The sequence below is a fragment of the Salvelinus sp. IW2-2015 genome, linkage group LG26 (genome assembly GCF_002910315.2).
Source record: "Salvelinus sp. IW2-2015 linkage group LG26, ASM291031v2, whole genome shotgun sequence".
Lineage (NCBI taxonomy): Eukaryota > Metazoa > Chordata > Actinopteri > Salmoniformes > Salmonidae > Salvelinus > Salvelinus sp. IW2-2015.
Window position 1 is genome coordinate 8322325 of NC_036866.1, and position 15592 is coordinate 8337916.

A 15592-nucleotide genomic window follows, 5' to 3' on the forward strand; every position below is an offset into this window, starting at 1 on the left:
CCAGGTTTGCACACACTGCAGCAGGGATTTTGGCCCACTCCTCCATACAGACCTTCTCAGATCCTTCAGGTTTCGGGGCTGTCGCTGGGCAATACGGACTTTCGGCTCCCTCCAAAGATTTTCTATTGGGTTCAGGTCTGGAGACTGGCTAGGCCACTCCAGGACCTTGAGATGCTTCTACGGAGCCACTCCTTAGTTGCCCTGGCTGTGTGTTTCGGGTCGTTGTCATGCTGGAAGACCCAGCCACGACCCATCTTCAATGCTCTTACTGAGGGAAGGAGGTTGTTGGTCAAGATCTCGCGATACATGGCCCCATCCATCCTCCCCTCAATACGGTGCAGTCGTCCTGTCCCCTTTGCAGAAAAGCATCCCCAAAGAATGATGTTTCCACCTCCATGCTTCACGGTTGGGATGGTGTTCTTGGGGTTGTACTCATCCTTCTATTCCTCCAAACACGGCGAGTGGAGTTTAGAGCAAAAAGCTCTATTTTTGTCTCATCAGACCACATGACCTTCTCCCATTCCTCCTCTGGATCATCCAGATGGTCATTGGCAAACTTCAGACGGGCCTGGCATGCGCTGGCTTGAGCAGGGGGACCTTGCGTGCGCTGCAGGATTTTAATCCATGACGGCGTAGTGTGTTACTAATGGTTTTCTTTGAGACTGTGGTCCCAGCTCTCTTCAGGTCATTGACAGGTCCTGCCGTGTAGTTCTGAGCTGATCCCTCACATTCCTCATGATCATTTATGCCCACGAGGTGAGATCTTCATGGAGCCCCAGACCGAGGGTGATTGACCGTCATCTTGAACTTCTTCCATTTTCTAATAATTGTGGCCAACAGTTGTTGCCTTCTCACCAAGCTGCTTGCTATTGTCCTGTAGCCCATCCCAGCCTTGCAGGTCTACAATTTTATCCCTGATGTCCTACACAGCTCTCTGGTCTTGGCCATTGTGGAGAGGTTGGAGTCTGTTTGATTGAGTGTGTGGACAGGTGTCTTTTATACAGGTAAGAGTTCAAACAGGTGCAGTTAATACAGGTAATGAGTGGAGAACAGGAGGGCTTCTTAAAGAAAAAACTAACAGGTCTGTGAGAGCCGGAATTCTTACTGGTTGGTAGGTGATCAAATACTTATGTCATGCAATAAAATGCAAATTAATTACTTAAAAACATACAATGTTATTTTCTGGATTTTTGTTTTAGATTCGTCTCTCACAGTTGAAGTGTACCTATGATAAAAATACAGACCTCTACATGCTTTGTAAGTAGGAAAACCTGCAAAATCGGCAGTGTATCAAATACTTGTTCTCCCCACTGTATGTATGTATGTATGTATGTATGTTATGTATGTATGTATGTATGTATGTATTATGCGCGTGCGCACGCGCGCACGCACACACACACACACCACACACACACACACACACACACACACACACACACACACACCACACACACACACACACACACACACACACACACACACACACACACACACACACACACACACACAACACACACACACACACACACACACACACACACACACACACAGTACCAGTCAAAAGTTTGGACACCTACTCATTTAAGGTTTTTCAATTTTTTTTACTATTTTCTAAATATTTGTATTTTCAAAACTATAAAATAACACATATGGAATCATGTAGTAACCAAAAAAGTGTTAAACAAATCCAAATATATTTTAGATTCTTCAAAGCAGCCACCCTTTGCCTTGACAGCTTAGCACAGTCTTGGCAGAAATGTTTTGGTACCTTTCCCCAGATCTGTGCCTCGATCCTGTCTCGGAGCTTTACGGACAATTCCTTCAACTCATGGCTTGGTTTTTGCTCTGACATGCACTGTCAACTGTGGGACCTTATATAGACAGGTGTGTGCCTTTCCAAATCATGTCCAATCAATTGAATTTACCACAGGTAAAGTCAAGTTGTAGAAACATCTAACATCTCAAGTATGATCAATGGAAACAGGATGAATACTTTCCGAATGCACTGTATGGAAGAACCGTATTAAGTTTATCCCATTTGTTTACTTATCACTTTGTCTATAAAAAGCATGATTCATTTAGCATGAGAATATTTGAGGCCATGAAAGTGAGGGACAGAGCAACCCACAGGCGGAAGCAAACTTCTGTTTGTGAGACGGTCACAATTAGAGGGGCATACGATCATTAAACATCTGGTCAACAGTCAGAAATAGACTATTATCGCCCTCCCTCCCACCTTCTCCTTGCTATTTTTTTAATCTCTACATTCCGTTGTAAGGCTCTGATCAGGCCCTACACCCAAACAAGGGCACTGCGTTCATCCACCTCTGGCCTGCTCGCCTCCCTACCACTGAGGAAGTACAGTTCCCGCTCAGCCCAGTCAAAACTGTTCGCTGCTCTGGCCCCCCAATGGTGAACAAACTCCTCACGACGCCAGGACAGCGGAGTCAATCACCACCTTTCGGAGACACCTGAAACCCCACCTCTTTAAGGAATACCTAGGATAGGATAAAGTAATCCTTCTCACCCCCCCCCCCCCTTAAAAGATTTAGATGCACTATTGTAAAGTGGCTGTTCCACTGGATGTCATAAGGTGAATGCACCAATTTGTAAGTCGCTCTGGATAAGAGCGTCTGCTAAATGACTTAAATGTAAATGTAATTTATTACCTTTATCACATTACATTGATTGTTTATAAAGGTCCAATGCAGCCTTTTCATCTCAATATCAAATAATTTCTGGTCAACAATTAAGTACCTTTCTGTGATTATTTTTTATAAAAATTMTCAAAAATAAACAAAAATAGCTTCTTAGCAAAGAGCAATTTCTCAAGACAGAATTTTGCTTGGACTGTCTGGGAGTGGTCTGAGTGGGGAGGGGAAAACTGAAAACTAGCAGTTATTAGCAGAGATATTTGATCTATTGACTAATTTACTGCCTAGTGATGTTACTAGGTGTAACAGTATAACTTTAAACCGTCCCCTCGCCCCGACACGGGCGCGAACCAGGGACCCTCTGCACACATCAACAACGGTCGCCCACGAAGCATCGTTACCCATCGCTCCACAAAGGCCACGGCCCTTGCAGAGCAAGGGGAAACCCTACTTCAGGTCTCAGAGCAAGTGACGTAACCGATTGAAATGCTATTAGCGCGTACCTGCTAACTAGCTAGCCATTTCACATCCGTTACATAGGCAGGCCAAAACTCCATCCCACCAAAAGAGGCAGAATTTTCAGGCGGTCTTTTCAAACAGTTCTTACTTACAGTTCTTACATTTTCACAACTTCACAGTACTATTCCAACCTCATAGTGTGGGAAATCGTTTTATTCCAGCCTCATCAAAATGGCGGTGTCTGTTGCAAGAATATCACCGTGGTGGAAATATACTCTCCACTTGACTGCAAATAGATCAGGTCTGTCGCAGATAAATTCCTTACATCACTGAGGGTAAAAAAAAAATCCTTACTGTCTAGACTCTGTCTCTACTCACTGTAATCTCACTAATGTTATCTGAAGATATGCTAAACAAGGCTAACGCATTTGCTAACATTCGATAATATAATCCAAGGTTTTGATAATGTTAGTCTGAAAAGGTAGTGTGCTGAACTTAAAAATAACAGTACAGTGTGCTACTGTTTTTTGGGGGGAGAAACTCATTCAACAATATATATATTTTTTGTTTATTAGTGGGTGGAATATGGTGGAGAATACAGGCTCAGCATCTTTAGCTCTTTACTGTACCTCTTCCATTGCATGGGGTCACCTTTGCCTTCTGCTCTCTCTCCAGGTTTTCTTTGGACCCTGGCTCCGGTCCCTGGCTCTTATTCAGTATCTGCTTGAGGAGGCCCCGGTTCATCTCCACCCTCTCTGCCAGAGATATGGAGATCCGGTTGCTGCACACACTCTCCAGGCTGTTGGCCCTCCACAGGCCAAACGTTTCCCCCTGGGACCCCAGCTCGCCCATACACCGCCTCAGACCCTCCAGGCTGTCCCTGCATAGCAGCTCCCTGCCCACCCTGCTGTGCCCCTTGGCCTTCCTCTGCTGGCCCCAGGGTTTAGCCACMTTAGCGGCACTAACGTTATCCTCCAGGGGACTAGCGTTGGCGCTAACGACAGAGAGGTTCTCTRGGCTGGAGCCCTCGCCCAGGCCGCGTGGGAGTGCTAGCAGGCTGAAGTCCAACCCAGCCATCCCTGCCCCCTCTATCAGGCTGTCAGGCACAACTGGTGAGAACGTGTAACCCTGGGACTCTGCATCGTCATCGCTACTGCTGGAGCCCCAGCTCACAAGCGAGGGACTGAATAGGGAGGAGGGCACAGGGGAGGCCTTCTTATCCATGTCACCCTTGAAGGCTGTCTTGTTGCGCTCAGACAGGGCCTTGACCTTGGATTTCACGGGCGGCACGGCTGATCCCGGGGGCCCGGGTTGCTGCTGGAGCAGGAGCTGGCTGAGGGGGTATGGGGAGGACGAGGTGGGTCTGGGGCTGGAGGAGGGTTGGTCGTCTTCTGTACCAGGCTGGAGGGTCTGGGGCTCGGCCCTCTGTGGCACACGAGGCTTGGGGAGAAAGGAATCTGCCGAGGCTACTTTCTCCATGTTCACATCACACAGTCAGGGGAGCATTAGCGCTATGGAGGAAAGAGAAGAGAAAGACACAAGCTTTTTTTAGGGTAGGTAGCCTAGCGGTTGGAGCATTGGGCCAGTAACCGAAAGACTGCACGTTCTAATACCCGAGCCYACAAGATTAAAAATCTGTCGATGTGCCCTTGAGCAAGGCACTTAATCCTAATTAGCTCCAGGGGTGCCATAGTACTATGCCTGACCCTGTAAAACAACACATTTCACTTTACCTATCTGGTGTATCTGACAATTAAAGCCTTTTTTATGTGAGATGTTGATTCAAAAGAGAGAACAATGTTTTTCATTTTAAGTTCACCGTTTTTGGAACTACAGCCTTTCAAATCTGTACTTTGATATGACAAATAACTATTAAATCAAACTACAATCCACAAAGGGCTTCAACCTGAGATAAACCTATTTGTCCCTCAATAGAAGAGAGAAACACAAAGGAAGTCTCTTTCCCCTGTCTTTGTATGAAGTTTGTAAAAGGCCAAGTGCAGTCAAAAACGTAATTTTGCTGTGTTTTATATACATTTCCAGACAAATTTTGATAATGCCTTTTTTATGTCAGAGCTGTTTGAAAAGCCTGTTTTGGTGGTTTTGGCCTGCCTAGTAACATCACCAGGTGGTCAATTAGTTAATAGACCAATAAGAAAGAGTTTCAAACCTCTCTGCCAGATAGTTTTCAGTTTTCCGCTCCCCACTCAGACCACTCCCAGACAGTCCTAGCAAAATTCTTGCTTGAGAAATAACTCTTCCCTAAGAAGCCATTTCGTTTTCTTTTTGACCATTTTAATTGAAAGTACTAGAAATGATTTTATCTTGAGATTAAAAACTGCTGCATTGGACCTTTAAGAGAGACCTGGCCTTTGTTAAGGAACATGGTGGGCAGAAGTACAACATTGCCTGGCAGCTAATTACTATGGCAACCCTCTCTGATATTCKCTCCACTTTGAGGACACCACTTCGTCGCCAAGGGTAACATGACGGCGGCGATAAATGATGTCACAAACAGACCAGCTCAAAAGATATCTAGCAGACCAGTTTTAAGAACACATTCATACATTAACAGTATGAATTGTGACCATTCCAGAGACTGTGGAAACAGGTTTTAGGTTAAAAGGAGTCTAATAGACCACTGTATCCTATTATATTGCATTGAAATTAATTGTGTAGCACTCAAAGCTATAGAAAACTATGGAAAAACATTTGTATGTCACCCCTTTCCAAAACATATTGCCACATATTTTTCTTATCTCGAGGAGTATTCAGATCTATTGGCATTCGCAGCTTGCTTTTCTCACTCACTATGCAGCCGCAAATCCACAGAAGACCTCTAATTCTGCTGGCTAAATAGGCTAAATGGCATTAGATATACATCAACAAACCTAAAATATAAATCCTATTATTACTGGTTAGAGGTTAACAGGGTTGCAACCACTACATTTGAATAATTTTCTGCAGTAAATTTAGAGAATATTTTATGAAACACTAGGCAGACTTTCGCAACTGTATGAAGAAAAGAGCAGAATGGTTGCCAGAGTCATCCTCATGTGTTCTGATTAATATAGTGTTGCTATGTTACCTTTCAATAACTACTCAGATTTGTACTCTGACCATAATTGACTTGCTACTCATCATACCCATATTCAACTACCTATCTCTATGAACATAGGCCTACTGTGCACATGAGTGTTTCTTAATGTTAGCGAGCGGAATTAATGTAATACCACAGGAGGCTGGTGAGGGGAGGACGGCTGATAATAATGTCTGGAATGGGGTGAATGGAATGGTATCAAATACATGGAACCATGCGTTTAATGTGCTTGATACCATTCCATTGATTCAATTCCTGCCATTACTAGACACCAAATTAAGGTGTCACCAGCTGCACGTGTGAAATACTACATACCATCGTCACCAAACAAACCCCAACACAGTTCTGTGTTTCTGAAGACACATCCCCTGCAAACACTGACAGCTCAGTAGAGTGCATGCTCACATGAGAGAAAAACACAGTCTTGTTCTCTGATAAACGAGTGTACAAAACATTAGGAACACCTTCCTAATATTGAGTTGCACCTCAGAAAAAGCCTAAATTCATCAGGGTATGGACTCTACAAGGTGTTGAAAGCGTTCCACATGGATGCTGACCCATGTTACCTCCAATGCTTACCACAGATGTGTTAAATTAACTGTTGAGCGTGAAAAACCCTCCAGTGTTGCAATTCTTGACACAGTCAAACCGGTGTGCCTGGCACCTACTACTATAKCCCGTTCAAAGGCAGTGGTGGAAAAAGTACTCAATTGTCATACTTGAGTAAAAMTAAAGATACCTTTACAGAAAATGACTCAAGTGAAAGTCACCCAGAAGAATACTACTTGAGTAAAAGTCTAAAAGTATTTAGTTTTAAATATACTTACAGTTGAAGTTGGAAGTTTACATACACTTAGGTTGAAGTCATTAAAACAAATRTTTCAACCACTCCACAAATTTCTTGTTAACAAACTATAGTTTTGGCAAGTCAGGTAGGACATCTACTTTGTGCACGACACAAGTKATTTTTCCAACAATTGTTTACAGACAGATTATTTCACTTATAATTCACTGTATCACAATTCCAGTGGGTCAGAAGTTTACATACACTAAGTTGACTGTGCCTTTAAACAACTTGGAAAATTCCATAAAATTATGTCATGGATTTAGAAGCTTCTGATAGGCTAATTGACATCATTTGAGTCAATTGGAGGTGTACCTGTTGATGTATTTCAAGGCCTACCTTCAAACTCAGTGCCTCTTTGCTTGACATCATGGGAAAATCTAAAATAATCGAAAAAAATTGTAGCCCTCCACAAGTCTGGTTCATCCTTGGGAGCAATTTAAAAACATCTGAAGGTACCACGTTCATCTGTACAAACAATAGTACGCAAGTATAAACACCATGGGACCACGCAGCCGTCATACCGCTCAGGAAGGAGACGCGTTCTGTCTCCTAGAGATGAATGTACTTTGGTGCAAAAAGTGCAAATCAATCCCAGAACAACAGCAAAGGACCTTGTGAAGATGCTGGAGGAAACAGGAACAATAGTATCTATATCCACTGTAAAACGAGTCCTATATCGACATAACCTGAAAGGCCGCTCAGCAAGGAAGAAGCCACTGCTCCAAAACCGCCATAAAAAAGCCAGACTACGGTTTGAAACTGCACATGGAGAAATGTCCTCTGGTCTGATGAAACAAAAATAGAACTGTTTGGCCATAATGACCATCATTATGTTTGGAGGAAAAGGGGGAGGCTTGTAAGCCGAAGAAAACCATCCCAACCGTGAAGCACGGGGGTGGCAGCATCATGTTGTGGGCGTGCTTTTCTGCAGGAGGGACTGGTGCACTTCACAAAAAAGATGGCTTCATGAGGAAGAAAAATTATGTTGATATATTGAAGCAACATCTCAAGACATCAGTCAGGAAGTTAAAGCTTGGTTGCAAATGGGTCTTCCAAATGGACAATGACCCCAAGCATACTTCCAAAAGTTGTGGAAAAAATGGCTTAAGGACAACAAAGTCAAGGTATTGGAGTGACCATCACAAAGCCCTGACCTCAATCCCATAATCACAAAGCCCTGACCTCAATCCCATAGTTCTATGGGATTGAGGTCAGGGCTTTGTGATGGTCACTCCAATACCTTGACTTTGTTGTCCTTAAGCCATTTTTCTATGGCATAGAACATTTGTTGGCAGAACTGAAAAAGCATGTGCAAGCAAGGAGACCTGCAAACCTGACTCAGTTACACCAGCTCTGTCAGGAGGAATGGGCCAAAATTCACCCAACTTGTGGAAGCTTGTGGAAGACTACCCGAAACGTTTGACCCAAGTTAACCAATTTAAAGGCAATGCTACCAAATACTAATTGAGTGTATGTAAACTTCCTACCCACTGGGAATGTGATGAAAGAACTGCAAGCTGAAATAAATAATTCTCTCTACTATTATTCTGACATTTCACATTCTTAAAATAAAGTGGTGATCCTAACTGACCTAAGACAGGGAATTTTTACAAGGATTAAATGTCAGGAGTTTTGAAAAACTGAGTTTAAAAGTATTTGGCTAAGGTGTATGTAAACTTCTGACTTCAACTGTAAGTATCAAAGTAAATGTAATTGCAACAATATGCTTAAGTATCAAATATAAAAGTATGAATAATTTCATATTGCTTATAATAAGCAAATCGGACAGCACATTTTTTTAAATGTACGGATAGCCAGGGGCACACTACAAAACGCAGCCATCATTTACAAACGAAGCATTTGTGTTTCGTGAGTCCTCCAGATCAGAGGCAGTAGGGATTACCAGGGATGTTCTCTTGAATAGTGAGTGAATTGGACCGTTATCCTGTCCTGCTAAGTATTGAAAATATAACGAGTACTTTTGCGTGTCAGGGAAAATGTAAAGAGTAAAAAGTACATAATTTTCTTTCAGAATGTAGTAAAGTAACAGTAAAAGTTGTCCAAAATATAAATAAAGTACAGATAACGAAAAAAAAACTACTTAAGTAGTACTTTAAAGTATTTTTACTTCAGTACTTTACACCCCTGTTCAAAGGCACTTCCATACCCCATTCAAAGGCCCATTCACCCTCTGCATTTAACAAGTTAATAAGGGATCATAGCTTTCACCTGGGTTCTAATTTGATATAACTACTGTGTGTGCTTAATATGCAGGGCTCCCTGACAAGTTAACACAACCCACAGGCCTCAACTGTGAGCTGTCAAGTACCCTCAGTACCCTCTACTTAACCACACAAAGCATTACTGTAGCGTACAGTACAACCCCACCAGGCAAGATGGAACATTGTATTTGCTGTGTCACTTGAACATGACCTACCATCATAAGTCACAGACACAGCTTTGATGGGAATGTGTTAATGTGTCTGCCTCAAGTCAGACCAGGGCCCATATTCATAAAGTGTCTCAGAGTGCTGTTCTAGGATCAGTTTTCCCCTTTAGATCACAGAGAATAATATTACAGGGTGGAACCTAGTGCTAGATCAGCATTCCTACTCAGAGACGCTTTATGTAGTGGCACCGTAGGGTTTTTTAATCATCATAGATTTTGTCAGGAATGCAGCTGCTATCTTCAAATTCCAGGGAGCAACTGTGAGACACAGAGAGCATGTTAGAGGTTATAAGCTACACTTCCACTGCACTTGTGTTGAAATGCAATGCATTGTTTTTTTTACATTTGTCATATAGCAGACACTCTTATCCAGAGCAATTTACAGTAGATTTTCTCATACTGGTCCCTCGCCCCGTGGGAATCAAACCCACAACCTTGGCGTTGCAAGCGCCATGCACTACCAACTGACCCACACGGGACGTCAASGTCTACTTATGAGACCAAGCGAGAGAAGGAAAACAATTACTTCTGCAAGACTGGGTTTCTACTATAAGAAACTGTCTTATTCTACCATAATTTATCATAATTTCCTCTCATGGTCCCATCTCTACTGAATTGCCAGGTTTCTAGTACACATGCAAATACGGTGGCCACAAAGGCTGTGAGAGATTTTGGCCTCTCCTGTCTGTATTTGAACTCAGACCAGAGATGACACCACAGATGCTGTGATCACAGCTGCATTGAATGCTAGATCCAATTGTATTACAAATAATGACATATAGTTGATGTCTTCCTTCTTTAAGTAATAGTTTAAGCTTATAGTCTCACTGACAGAATAAAGAGGGAAAAGTTATGAGGTCTTACCTCTCCCACTTCCATTGGGGTTTGGAGACTGAGGTAGCTCTTCCTCTGGTCTCCTCTCTCAAATCCCATCGTAAATTCTGTGAAATCTCAGCCAATGCATTTTCACTGTTATTTAAGCGGCYCCTTCTATTTTGAAACAACCTTCCCCTTTCCCTCCCTCGCTCTCTCTCCCTCCAGCTGTGTTGGGGCAGTTCAAGTGTGGTGCTCATCTTCACTGAGCACTCTGGGATTTTCACCAACCTTCTCCTCCCCTCAACAGCCCCTGCTGCCAACTATCTAGCTCCTCTCTCCTCCTTCCTCTGTGAAACCATCTACAGCAAGCAGTGGGCAGCAACAAACTGTAAAAGGTGATCAACATGTGTGGAAGCCTCAGGGTTGCTTGGGAAGACAGTCTTGAGCAGCTGGTAGAGGACTGGCCACAGAAGTTCTTACTGGAACGCCAAGGACAGCTCTATTGGTGGAGGGGCTGAAACACTGCCCACTGTGGGTGGAGTCTCATAACTTCACCCTTGAATTTGAGAGCGGTGGAGAAAAAAAAGTAGCAAAGGAATCTTAAATGCAGAGAGCAGAGGAAGTGCACAAGTCTCCAGGCTCATATTCCGGTTCCTGCTCCCTCGGAATTTCCTTTGTTGATTCTCAATTTGGACTCGGCTCATTCGTTACTTCATATGTTAATGATTGTCAGATAACAATAATAACCCTTACATTTGAATTAATCTTAAATGTGCAAAAAGTTTCACAAGTTACGAACTGCGTTCTCATGTTTATTTTCTTTTCAGGGAGAAATTTTGGATCCCCAAAGTCTCCAAGGCCTGTTTTGAAACAGGGCCAAAGTAATAGGGAAAATTGGGTAAAAGATTGAACTTTATGCACTGCCAGATCCAAATACACAGACCTGAGTTAAAAGTAAAGCTTGGGAAACTGAGGAATCTATCACAAACTCACAGCTGTATGAAAAAAATTCTCTCCTTACCCCAAATCAATTCTGCCCCTATTTTCCGAGCTGAAATGTGAGTTGCTCAATTCATCCTTTCCTTCTTCGAACAAGACCTCTATTGTACTCTAACTCCTATTTGTAACATATGACCACCAGGATTCTAGACCAGGACTATGTCACATTAGCATTAGACCAATGCCCATCTCCACTTTGGGATAAAGCCGACATCTGTGTCTGGTGTTTGTTCCAGTCTGGTACTCAGTCTGAGTACCAGACTGGTAGTGTAATGGTGACTCTAATTATTTTTTGAAAAGCAACAGTTTATGCCAGTGTTTCCTCAGTAGACAGGGTTCTCTGAGTAATGCAGGACTATGACTTAATTTCTGCCAGTGGGCTGCTGAAGCAATAGTCCAATAGTATGTGTAGCCAGAGAGAAAGTAGTCGACAGCATATTAAGCTTTAACGTTGAAACAGTACTCTTCAGATTGTGGGGTTTTCAACAAAAAGCTGAATTCCAGTGCCTTCATGAGAGGATTTAAAAGCCTTGCTGTATGTATCTGACAGCCTTAGAAGGACTATGGGAGAAGACGGTCGAGGATGCGGTGAAATCTGCACTTTTCACCAAGCTTGAAGTTGTGCTTTCCCTTGAACACAGATTTAGGAACAGTTTACATTGTCGCAATCCTAACCACCCCTATTGAGGGATAAATGCAAACCTGACCTCAAGTCAGTGACTCTTCCATCATACAGTCTGATGTTCTGGATCCCAATCATCATATACAAGACTCATTGAGCAACCTAGACCAAATGCTGGGCATATACATCGTGTTTCCCCTTGTTTTTTTGCAGTAGAGGTGGCAAAGGTAGTGTGGTGGGGTGCACTGCTAAATTAATATAGGGGAAACACTGTACATAACATCAGATACTTTTGTATAGATAGTGTATGTGGACACCCCTTCAAATTAGCGGATTCGGCTATTTCAGCCACACTCGTTGCTGACAGGTGTATAAAATCGAGCACACAGCCATGCAATCCCCACAYACAGACATTGGCAGTAGAATGGCCTTACTGAAGAGCTCAGGGACTTTCAACGTGGTACCATCATAGGATGCCACCTCTCCAACAAGTCAGTTTCTCAAATATCTGCCCTGCTGGAGCTGCTCCTCTCATTGTAAGTGCTGTTATTGTGAAATTGAAAAGTCTAGGAGTAACGAAGGCTCAGCCGCGAAGTGGTAGGCCACACAATCTCACAGAATGGGACAGCAGAGTGTGTCTGTCCTCCCTCTGTCCTTGGTTGCAACACTCACTACCAAGTTCCAAACTGCCTCTGGAAGCAACATCAGCTGTTCGTTGGGAACTTCATGAAATGGGTTTCCATGGCCGAGCAGCCGCACACAAGCCTAAGATCACCTAGCGCAATGCCAAGCGTTGGCTTGAGTGGTGTAAAGCTTTCCGCCATTGGACTCTGGAGCAGTGGAAACGCGTTTTCTGGATTGATGAATCACGCTTCACCATCTGTCAGTCCGACGGACGTATCTGGGTTTGGCAGATGCCAGGAAAACACTGCCTGTCCAAAATGCATTGTGCCAACTGTAAAGTTTGGTGGAGGAGGAATAATGGTCTGGGACGGTTTTTCATGGTTCGGGCTAGGCCCCTTAGTTACAGTGAAGGGAAATCTTAACGCTACAGCATGCAATGGCATTCTAGACCCATTGCTGATCCCAGCTGATGTTTGGGTGCACAGGGGAGCGGATTACTTACTACCAATACAGTGGTAGGTTAAATTCTGTCAATATTATGTTGCTCTTTTCTGAAATGGCATATCATCATGTTGGAAAAGCCCTTCTATGACTTGTAATATCTAGAAATTAAAAGTAACCTGTGAAAGATTAGGTTTGACATTTTTATTGATGTAGTCTTGTGGCGTACTTATTATGTTTGCTTAATGTGCTTGCTTCTGTCAATACAGATTATAAACTACGTAATTATAGAAAATGTGAGTATTTATTACTGTATATCTGGTAAAATTGCGCCCCCTTGTGCTATTTGTGAATTAGTTTTTTTCCAATTGCTAACACACTAAAATGACATGCACAGCACAATTATTTAAACTGACACACAGAGAGCAAAACCTCTTCTCAAGTCTCCAAAAGTCTAAACACATTTTCTGCTTTACACACATTTTGCAATTCAAAATGCCACTTTTTAAATGCACTGCACACGGTTCTCTGCATAATACACAACAATCTGACATAAAGTCACATGTTTGCCATTTCAAAACACTGCCATTCAAAATGACACTACATGAGCTAATTGGCCAATACATGTGCCACCTGGCCAAACACCTCAATGGTTAATTGTTACCACTTCAATCAGGAAGTAAGCACTATGAAAAGACCACAGGTGAGCACCTTTTGTTTTACAACAACAATGGAAGCCGTTYCAGAGAGAGGAAGAGGAAGWGGGAGGGTGAGAATGAGAGGGGGAGGAAGAGTGAGAGGTAGGGGTAGAGCTGGTAGAGGAGTTCATGGCCAAAGAAGACAACAACTTTCAAATGAAATCAGAGCAACCTTAGTTGATCATGTCATCAACCATGGGCTGACAATGCGAGAGGCTGGACAGAGAGTGCAGCCCAACTTGAGCCGTTTTACTGTCGCCTGTGTCATCCGGACATTTAGACTGGAGTACAGGTGCGTAACCAAAATTTCTTTCACACTATGTAGTACACCCCATGTCATAGTGTATCAGTTGGGTGACACCTGTTTACTTCATGAATGGCTGATGTCATACCCTAACTGCACAAAGTTCCTGTAGAATTTACTCTACTGTGGGGGAAATATCTTTAGGCTGCATTGTCCAAGCCCTAGATTTTTTTTGTTTTTCTAAAGGACTGAGAGACGCAACCATGGTGGAGGAAGGGGCCAAATGTTCACCGGGGTACAGGAAGCTGCCATTGTTAACTTGGTTTTGGAAAATAATGAAATCAGATTACGAGAAATTCAAAGCCACATCATCCAAGACAACACCATATTCAACAACATTCAACGAGTCAGTCTGTCCACATTGGCTCGCATTCTCAAGCGAAACCAAATCAGAATGAAACAACTTTATAAGGTGCCGTTTGAGAGAAACTCTCAAAGAAACAAAGAGGTCAGACGAGCATATGTGGATGTAAGTACATTATTGACTGCAGTACACTACACGCAACATTGTTTCCCAGTGTACTGGATAACACCATATTGACTGCTTTTGTTCTTTGTTTTCAGGGAGTACTGGAAATGGATGCTCATGCAATCTCACATGAGTTCATCTTTATAGATGAGGCTGGGTTCAACCTAGCAAAGACCAGAAGAAGGGGGAGAAACGTCATTGGCCACAGAGCCATTATAGATGTTCCTGGCCAACGTGGTGGGAACATCACAATGTGCACTGCCATCTCCAATACGCATGGTGTCCTCCACCGTCATGCCAACCTTGGACCATACAACACAGCCCATATTTTCACATTTCTMGACAGACTCCACAACATTCTCATACCACCAGAGCGTATGAATGATGCAGACCATCAAAGAACCCGGTACGTTGTAGTATGGGACAACGTGAGCTTTCATCGTGCAGCCCCAGTCCAAAACTGGTTTGCTGACCACCCACCATTTCTCGTGCAATACCTCCCACCATACTCACCCTTTCTGAACCCCATAGAAGAGTTATTTTCGGCATGGCGGTGGAAGGTATACGACCGGCAGCACTTTGTGCGCATGCCTCTTGTGCAGGCTATGGAAGAGGCATGTGATGAGATTGATGTGGGTGCGATTCAGGGATGGATAAGGCACTCAAGGCGCTTCTTCCCTCGATGTCTGGCAAGGGAAGATATTGCCTGTGATGTGGACGAGGCGTTGTGGCCAGACCCAGCTGTGTGGCAAGATGCTGCCTAATTATTTTTCTTGACTTTTTTTTTTTACATATTTTTTCTGCAATTTTCTTTTTCAGTTTACTGTTTTTTTGTGAGCATATTTTTGTTCAGTCCAATGTAAATATATCTGCTGTGCATATGTTGCACCTTCTTGTTTGGTGAAAAATAACAAATAAAATGTTTCAACAGCATGTGTGTGTATCTGCAAATATTTCTGTGCATCTGAAGAATTTTCTACAATTTGAACTATTTTAGTATTATGGCAAAGTATACTAAAGATGAGAGTGCTTTTCATTATGCCCAACAGTGTGTAGTTGGTTAGACAAAAATCTGGTAATATGAATGAAGTGTGTGCCATTTCGTGCAAA

The 15592-nt window shown here is 43.0% G+C and overlaps 2 protein-coding genes across 2 annotated transcripts in view; one reads left to right on the plus strand and one right to left on the minus strand.

The window, feature by feature from the left end:
• The window catches only part of LOC111953052 (uncharacterized protein KIAA1614-like), a 47184-nt gene extending 36428 nt beyond the window's left edge, over nucleotides 1–10756 (minus strand). The window contains exons 1-2 of the mRNA XM_070435382.1: nucleotides 10374–10756; nucleotides 3743–4624 (exon numbers count right to left, since the gene is read on the minus strand). Of these exons, the coding sequence (XP_070291483.1) occupies nucleotides 3743–4592 (850 nt within the window). The 5' untranslated portion in view covers nucleotides 4593–4624; nucleotides 10374–10756. The remainder of the gene's footprint in view (nucleotides 1–3742; nucleotides 4625–10373) is intronic.
• Nucleotides 10757–13780: 3024 nt separating this feature from the next.
• LOC139023042 (uncharacterized) lies at nucleotides 13781–15387 on the plus strand. The gene is made up of 3 exons (XM_070435084.1): nucleotides 13781–14001; nucleotides 14200–14482; nucleotides 14578–15387. The coding sequence occupies exons 1-3, from the start codon at nucleotides 13787–13789 to the stop codon at nucleotides 15244–15246; spliced, it is 1167 nt and encodes a 388-aa protein (XP_070291185.1). The 5' UTR covers nucleotides 13781–13786; the 3' UTR covers nucleotides 15247–15387.
• Nucleotides 15388–15592: the final 205 nt, after the last annotated feature.